Genomic DNA, 8738 nt, shown 5'->3' on the forward strand with positions numbered 1-8738 from the left:
TTATTTGTTTAATTGGTATCCGGACGTGATTTGTTTCTTTGATTACGGTTGCTAGTAGATTAAACGGAAAACATAAATTAACAATAAATAATCGATTCACGCAGTTAATTGGGCCCAGATTTTGATAACTTTAACGACTAAGACTAAGCCTATTATATCTAAAAGTATATTTAATTTCAAAACTAAGTGGGTCTTGCTTTCAGTAACATATTGGGTAAATATAAGAAATATGCAATTATTTATATAAAAACAAAAGTTAAGCATATCATATAAGTAGCTAACGATAATAGATTCTGCTAGCTAACTATAAATTAAAATATAGTTTATAACCTGTTTACAGTAAGTCGAAAAAACAAAACATCTCTCACTATAGACCCGTAAACGAATTAAACGTTCGTGAACCATTCGACGTAAGTTCGTTTCTTTAATAAACGAACAGACGTGAACAATAAGTTTTCCTTCATTCAATTAAACGCACAAACATGAACACACGTTTTGTTCGTTCATTTATGTTTGTGAACGTCTATTTATGTAAGTTCATGTAGGTTCGCTTGTGTTTTTAAATATTTTAATAAATGCGCAAGTAGTTTGTTCTTTATTTGAATGAATGGATGCCTTTGTGTAATAAATGGTCTAAAATGTATTCATTTAAATTGCCAATGAAGAGACCACTTTGTATTTTGGGTAGTGGAAGAATTCTCATGAAGAGCCGCTCATCGAATCTTATAATCTACGACCCGAGGAAAAAATTGTGTAAAGAGCTCAACATTTCACTTTCCAACTATACGGTTGGCTGCGTGGAGTAGTTGGAGAGTCTTGTTTCACCTTCAGGTATATACTTAAAGGTATGAAACAAATTAAGGGAATTGCGAATGAAAAGAAAAGAAGATGCTCAATTTGTAGTAAAATTTAAAACCTTTGAATCTACTTTTATTATTCGAATGTGCCTTTGAATTTACTTTTATTCCAAGTTTAGATTTATTTATTTATTTGTTACTAGGATATACAATCAAAAGGTTAACTTTAATAATATATGTAATAAAATACCATCTATGTAATTGTTAAAGTGTGAAATTTAAAACCCTCACATCAATGATTAAAATGCACACTTTAAATCTATCTATATTATTACTCAGTTTCACATCGATCTATGATTAAAATGAATGGAAACGTGCACCAATTACGTTTCCAAACCAACGCCAGGCCGAAGATCAAAATTAAACAAGACAGCTTGCCTAGCCTCAAGCCTAAGATCGAGACAATGACCCAAGTTGAACTTAGACAAACTTGTTTTTTTTGTTAGTTTTATTCGAGCTTTTATCGAGCGAGCTACAAGCCGCGAGCTTTTTGAACAAGTTGCATCAACAAAATGCAGTAGTTCTGGCATGTTTGTTGATTATGATGTCCTGACTGCGGTCAAGTTAAATGGTATGCATAAAATGAGCAAAAATTCATTCAGAACATACCACTGCAGTTCTCAATTGAAAAACGTAAAAAAAAACCCTCGAATACATAGACCTAAAACCTTAGACGTATACTTTTAAACCAAAAGACGATAAATCTAACAGAATAGATCAGAGAGCAATCACCCACTTCAATGCCCGACACAAAATTTATACTCATGCTTATACAAACAAAACAACTACCCGGTCCTTGGGAAATAAATATTAAAAGGAAAAAAAAACATAAAATCATCAGAAGGCGCAGACCTTGACTCTTAAGCAGCAGCCTCAGGCTTCTCGGTTTCCATGGCTACTGCTGGCTCATCGGCTTTTCCATTGCTCTCTGCATTTGGGTTTGGACTCCCGTTCTCTGCAGGCTCAGCGTCCTGAGCTGGCGCGGTTGATGGTGGAGGTGAGGCTGGCTTCTCGGGAACAGCAGGCTTTGGCTTTGGTTTTGACATTATCGGTCTGCACACCCTGTACACCAGACACATAAGGCATCGTTAATAACAAGAGGTATAATTCAACAGGTACTAAGAGAAAGAAATGGCGGGCCGAACCAAACAAGTCATGAGCCATTGCGTATCTCATTAAAAAGTTTAGACTTGTAAATGAACCGAGCAAACACAAGAAGGGCGCATTTGTGTTCGTTCATTTACGTTTAACCGAACAAAATGGACATGTTCGTGTTCACTTATTTTCTATAAACGAACAGTTCACAAACGAACATAGATGGACATGTTCTTGTTTGCTAATGTTCTATAAACGAATAGTTCACAAACGAACCTAAGCGAGCATAGATGGATATATTCATGTTTGCTTCTATAAACGAACGGTTCACAAACGAACATAAGTGAACATAGATGGATGGACAAACAACAATGAACTGGACTTAAAAAGTTACTAAAAGTAGACCAAGTTGTAATGGACCTAAAGAGTTAAATGAATATACTAGCGAACCTACACGAACAAACTTAAACACATGTAAACTAAATGAACGTAAACAAACTTTCACGAACATCAATGAACAAACACAGCAGGTGTTTAGGTGCATTCGTTTAACTAAATGAACAAAAATTATGTTCATGTCTGAACTTCTCACCGAATGGTTCACTAGAGTTCATTTCGTTTACAGTCCTAATCAATTTTATTTAAGTATGCTGTTTAACTAGATCAAGAGACCATTAAAAAATGATGATTTGCAAGAAGCATTAAAAATAAGATAGGAGTTAGGGTTATTGGATATTAAACTATAGAAACATGTTATGTTTTTGTTTTGGAACACCACAAGTATATAATGTCTCCATGCCTGTTGCCACTAATAAATATATGTTTTAGGTTGCGAAGATACCTATCAACGGCTTCTAGTTTCTTTCTGATATCAGATGACAGAAGAACTGGATCAGCATGCTTTGGAAGTGAGTCCTGCTGTTGTTTTTTCTCCCTCAACCAATTTTCTGCTTCTGAGCACTCATTCAAGACCTGAAATAGGGTTCACAAGTTATTAAAGCGATAAAAAATGTTGAAAAAATATAAATTGTTATTGTGTTAATACCTTCTGTTTCTCACACAAATCAATGTGATCATACTTAGCATCATTAGATGCAGCAGCCTGTTTGAACCAGTTAACATGATTGACCAATTGATCAACAAAGGATCCTCTTTCTGAGTGCTCTTTGTATCGATGTTCAATGGGGTCACCTTGCTGCAATGCAATGATTAATAGTTAAAAAGTGTTAAATGTGCAATTTAAGTATTGAAAACGAGTATATACGTAAAAGATCTAGTGGAGAAAGCAAACCTTCTTTAGCTCATCAAGTTTGGCGATGTATACACCTTTGGTTTCATCTTCACCATCTTCATACAACCAATCTTCTGTTTCTTGAAGCTTAGTGATAAGTAATTCTCTCTCTGAATCCGTAACAAACTCGTACAATTTATCATGCAGCTGGAAGACAAAACAAGGGAGATTGTGAGTGTATACTATTAAGTATATTAATTAAGAATATTTGAAAGTAAATAAGAATATACCTTGTTCCTCATGTCATAGACATAGGCTTCAACAGCATTCTTTTTATCCTTAGTTTCTTCCATAACACGGTCTTGCAACGCCATTTCAAACTCTTTTTCAACTGCTTTCTGCACGTCTGCAGGTAGCATTGCCCCATAAACCAATTCAGAAACGGTTACATTGGTTTTTTTGACCTTCTTGTTTGGAGCTTCAACCTAGACAACAAATTACAAAATAAAAGATTATCTTCTGTTTTGCATCTAAACAAATCCCATATATTGACTGTCATATCGCATCAAAATGAGATATGAAGATATGAAAAGTTCTACTAACCTTAGCATCAGTCTCCATCTGGACAGGAGCATCTCCTGTTTCTTGACCGCCATTCTCGGTCACAGAGACATCCTGCATATTTACATCATTTCCATTGGTAGATGCCACCTCAGCTTGAGCCTTATCCACATCCATCTTTGATGGTTCATTCGTCACTGAAACTTCAACTTCCTCTTCTTCAATAAGCTGGAACGAAAATATTAAAAATAAACAATTAGAAACATGTTAATATTATTAGTAGACACTAAGAACCAACAATGCCACAAAAGTTTACCTGTGCAGACTCCACAGAGACAATCCCATGCAAATTCAAACGGGCCTTCACCTTCACCTTGGCATTTTCACCTTTTGTTGCTTGGAAGGGACCAATCTGCATGAAAAATAACATAAAAGTATAAGAAATGAACACATCCTTAACAATTTGACAAGGAATTAAAAGAATTCTTGAATCTGTGAGCATAGGTTATACCGTGTAAGTACTGATCTTTGCTGGTGCCTGTAATTCACTGACATCAGCATATTGTACGTCTACTGAAAATGTGCCAGCTCTATAGAAAGTCAAAGCTTTCACACTGGGAATTTGATTTCCCTTTGGAAAAACGATACTGCTTTGTTGATTCTCAACATTTCCATTATGAGAATCTTGAGCGGTTCCTTTCCATGTTAAAGCAATTGAAAAGGGAAAGCTTTCTTGAACCTTCAAAACCGAAAGAAACCCTAGTTAAGTTCTATAGATTAAATATATAAAAATTAAAATAAAAAGAAGACTGAATTGTACCTGAAACTCTCTGACTTTGAAAGTTGGACTAAGAATAGCACACTGCAAAGCACAGCCTTTGGAAACACACTCACTTGCATTCATTGTACGCCTCGGCTCTTTCCCAAAGAACTCTGTCAAAATCTTGATGACAGCTGGCACCCTAGAACCCGAGCCAACAACCTCAACAGCATAAATATTGTCAACTGTAAGTTGAGCCTCTGCAAGAGCCTTCTCAAGAGGCTTCTTCACACGCTCCAATATCGGGGCGCTAATTTGTTCAAACTCATCTCTCTTTATGAAACCTCTAACATCCTTGTCATCCATCAAGCATTCTATGTTCATAGGCGCCTCTGGATTTGCACTGAGTACCTTCTTTAGCTTTTCGCATGCAGCTCGAAGCCTTAAGCAAGCCCTTGCGTTCTGGTAGACATCAATTTTATACTCTGCTTTGAATTTTTCAGCAAAGTATTGGAACAAAACCTCATCAAAATCCCTACCTCCGAGGCACCGGTCAAAAGAATGAGCCAATATCTTCAACTGGCCTTTCTTGAAGCCTGCAATGCAAACCTGCATGCTAGCATGCCCAATGTCGACAAATGCTACATTCAGTTGCTCGTTTTCAGGCAAGTCAGTCTTGTATATTCCATAAGCTAAAGCAGTTGCAGTTGTTTCATGCATCAACCGTAAAGGATGCAAGCCAGCTATAGTAGCCGCATCCATAACAGCCCTTCTTTGAAGATCAGTGAAATAAATAGGTATCCCAATGCAGCAATCCACAACTGCTGAATTCAAATTCTTCTCTGCTATCGTCTTCATGTTTAAAAACACCATACCCATAACTTGAGTCGGTGTAAATGTCTTCGCTTCCCCAAGATACTGAGCATTGATCAATGGGAAACCATCGGGTCCCTCGGTAACAGAAAAAGGCAACGCTTTAAGATCTTGTTGCAGTTCAGGATCCGAAAACGGTCGGCCTATTAAACGCTTGATCTGGGAGATGGTGTTCTTTGGGTTCATCATGCTGGAAGCAGCACCAGCGGTTCCAAGGAACCGTTGTTTGTCACCAAAACACACAAGAGCAGGAGTCTCACGCTTTGACTCGTCATTAAGAACGACATCAATTCCCCTTTGTCTGGCAACTGCCACAACACAACTCTCGTTTCCAAGATCAAATCCGACAACGCTCATCTTTGCTTAGTATTAGTAGTGTAGCTTGTTTGATAAATAAAGTTATCCTTCCTAGCAAAAAAATCAACCTAAATCACATGAAATAAGTTCACGTCACATGAAAAACCCAGTCCATTGTAAGGTATTCAGATGGCATTAAACGCGTCTTTATTCATCTATATAGCACATCTAAACTAAATATATAATAAAATTCAAACTTTCTACACAAAAACAGCCAGCAATTCATAGTATAAAAGCAACATTAGATGCCCAAATACCTAGCTTTTACATTATAAATTATTGAACTACAAGCTATAAACTCAACAAACAGATTTCAATGATGAAAACTAGCATGTAGCCTATTATAAACAAAGTTCATATGTTCGAAGTAGTAAGCCGTAATCCTTGGAAAACAATCAATATAAAAACATGCAATCAAATTAGGGGTGCAAACAAACCTCCCGCGAGCTACTCGAGCTTGGACCGATTAAAACACAAAATGAGCCGAGCTTTTTCAAGCCCGGGCTTCAAATAAAGCTCGTTTAGTTATTGAGCCCGAGCTCAAGCCTCGTACGAAAAGCTCATTTAGGATCGTCGCGTACCCGAGCCTTAACGAGCCTCGTGCATTTTTAAGTTTTACCACTTCACTTTTGCACTTCTTACGTATTAATTTCACATTGCACACCAGAGGTTGAGCCAAGCTTAGGCTCCTTTAAAACTTTTTCTCAAAATATATAAAAAAATAATTAGACGCGTATAGAAATTAATTAATAAATACTAAACGAGCAAGCCTGAGCTTGAGAAAACAGCTCATGAGCCAATCCAGAGCTTGAAAAAACAACTCACGAGCCGAGCCCAAGCTTGAAAAAAAGAGCTAAAGCTCAGGTACCTCAAAACAAGCCAAGCTTGAAAAGGCAACTCACGAGCTGAGCTTAATAAAATGTGCTCGAGCTCAGGTACCTTAAAACAAGCCAAGCTTGTAAAGACAACTCACGAGCTGAGCTTTAAAAAATGAGCTCGAGCTCAGGTACCTCAAAACGAGGCAAGCTCGAGCCTAATGGAGCTGGGAGCTCGGACTTGACTAGGCTCATTTACATATAAAGCGTATAATCGTATAATATAATATCATAATAATAATTCCTTTTGCTAATTTCATAATGAAAATGAAACTACATTAAGGTAACTTTATATAAAATAATAATAATAATAATAATAAATAAATAAATAAAACAAACACACTAGTCCAATTAGCCCTAGCTAACAACATTCAAAATTCAAAACGAAACCGGATCTCTATTCTGAAAACACTCAGCCACAAAACCTGCTAACTCTAGAGGATTAGAAATGACTAGTAATTGCATAGAATTGAATCTATCTATATCTACAATAATATAATACAATAATAATAATAATAATAATATTACAATTACAATGACAGATCGGATCTCAATCGTACCTTGTGACGACGTCAATGGTGGCGGTTAGAGAGAGAGAATCGGTAGTAATAATAATAATTATTATTATTATGAATCCGATATCGTTGTAAGGTAAAGGCGTGTTGTATTGTATGAAGTGGACTGGAAGACGAACAGGGGGTGAGAAAGGGGTTTATATATTCACATTATTATTATTATTATTATTATGTGAGAATTAGAATTTTCAAACCCAAACCAGACTCCTCCAGAATTTACCTTCCTTCTAGAAACATCTTCTAATACATTATTATGGCCCGTGTTTTTTATGCGTTTTCTTATTAACCTACCTTGGCACATTCAATCTAACATTCGGCCCATTACGAGGATTCAACTTGTAATTTCGTCAGAACTGGGCCCGATTTGTACCCGGTAATACCTGAACTCATACTTTTAGGGTACGAACAGGATATGTATTTCATTACCAAAAACCGTACTCATAACCAGGCCCGATTTGTACCCGGTAATTCCCGAAAACCGGAACCGTGTTTTTCAAAGGCCTGATCTACACCCGAAAAATAATTGAAAAATACTCAAAAAAGTGCAGTCTCTTAAAAAGCCCAATCTATACCTGAAAAATACCCGAAAATAGGGGGTTTTCAATACATGGTTTTATACCCGACCCAAGTATGGCCAAAACCCGATTTTGCAATACCCGATCATACCTGAACCAGCTCCATACCTGAAAACTATTAGAAAAACTCGATTTGTGCACCTCTATCCAAACACATTACTATGATTAGTTGATTACTTTGGATGTTACGCTTGTTTTCAAACACATCAAACCAATTTGTAACCCTAAACTGATTCAGGTTGAAACCGGTTCGTTTTGGTCAATAAGAGTCAAAATCGGTTTTTGATCGGTTTGGATTTGGGTTGAAACCAGTTTACAATCGGTTTTTGACCGGTTCTTGATTGATTTTTGGCAGGTTTCGGTTCGGTTAACCGGTTTTCGGTCGGGAGAATTGCAAACCGGTTCCGAACCAACGGTTTCTGTCGGTTCCAAAACGGTTCGGTTTCGGTTTGATATTCGAGTTAGTTTGGCTAACTCCCACATCTACTTGTGTGTAATATAACAAGCTAGCTGGGACTTCTGTAGAAATTACTTATAACTGGTAACTAAATTACATATTTTTATGCGCGATGACGGTCTCATTAGCATTGGTTAGACTGGTTGAATAGATTTTAAAACCTACATAGCATTATAAAGGATATGAAGTATATTATTTTTATTATCATTTTAAAATGTATATTAGTAGAAAAATTGGGTTATTGATCCATCGAAGTGGGTAGCCTTCACCAGATGTGGGGTGACAAGTAAGCTCGACAGTATGAAAATATACAAAAGTGATGTTACATTTATTATTATTATTTTTCTTATCATTTTAATTTAACATTAATAAAAAAACATAGGTCATAGATTCACCGAAGTGGGTAGCCTTAACTAGATGTGTAGCAACAAGTAAGCTTGAAAGTTGTTCCCGTCCCTGTCAGGGGAGATGCCAACCATCTCTCCTTACGAGCACACAAATCAAACCCAGCTTAACACGTCC

The 8738-nt window shown here is 36.6% G+C and overlaps 1 protein-coding gene and 1 non-coding gene across 2 annotated transcripts; both read right to left on the bottom strand.

Moving 5' to 3' along the window:
- Positions 1-1681: 1681 nt before the first annotated feature.
- Positions 1682-5748, bottom strand: LOC143540225 (heat shock 70 kDa protein 15-like). Its single transcript, XM_077033344.1, has 9 exons — positions 4565-5748; positions 4256-4483; positions 4061-4156; positions 3787-3972; positions 3474-3668; positions 3244-3390; positions 2998-3147; positions 2794-2924; positions 1682-1919 (listed from the first exon to the last, which is right to left on the bottom strand). The coding sequence occupies exons 1-9, from the start codon at positions 5732-5734 to the stop codon at positions 1718-1720; spliced, it is 2505 nt and encodes an 834-aa protein (XP_076889459.1). The 5' UTR covers positions 5735-5748; the 3' UTR covers positions 1682-1717.
- A 2838-nt stretch (positions 5749-8586) lies between these two features.
- LOC143540229 (U6atac minor spliceosomal RNA) lies at positions 8587-8713 on the bottom strand. Its single transcript, XR_013136565.1, has one exon. It is a non-coding gene; the product is annotated as a U6atac minor spliceosomal RNA (small nuclear RNA).
- Positions 8714-8738: the final 25 nt, after the last annotated feature.

The sequence above is a fragment of the Bidens hawaiensis genome, unplaced genomic scaffold (genome assembly GCF_021521415.1).
Source record: "Bidens hawaiensis isolate Kalapana, Puna unplaced genomic scaffold, B.hawaiensis_p1.1 tig00012182_1, whole genome shotgun sequence".
Classification (NCBI taxonomy): domain Eukaryota; kingdom Viridiplantae; phylum Streptophyta; class Magnoliopsida; order Asterales; family Asteraceae; genus Bidens; species Bidens hawaiensis.

What these genes read in the sequence shown, in the direction of transcription:
- LOC143540225 (XM_077033344.1), bottom strand. Translation starts at nt 5,734, where the DNA reads ATGAGCGTTGTCGGATTTGATCTTGGAAACGAGAGTTGTGTTGTGGCA. An exon ending in TCTCTGTGGAGTCTGCACAG is followed by an intron (nt 3,973 to 4,060) that starts GTAAACTTTTGT and finishes TTTTCGTTCCAG; the next exon opens with CTTATTGAAGAAGAGGAAGT. An exon ending in AGATGGAGACTGATGCTAAG is followed by an intron (nt 3,669 to 3,786) that starts GTTAGTAGAACT and finishes TTTGTTGTCTAG; the next exon opens with GTTGAAGCTCCAAACAAGAA.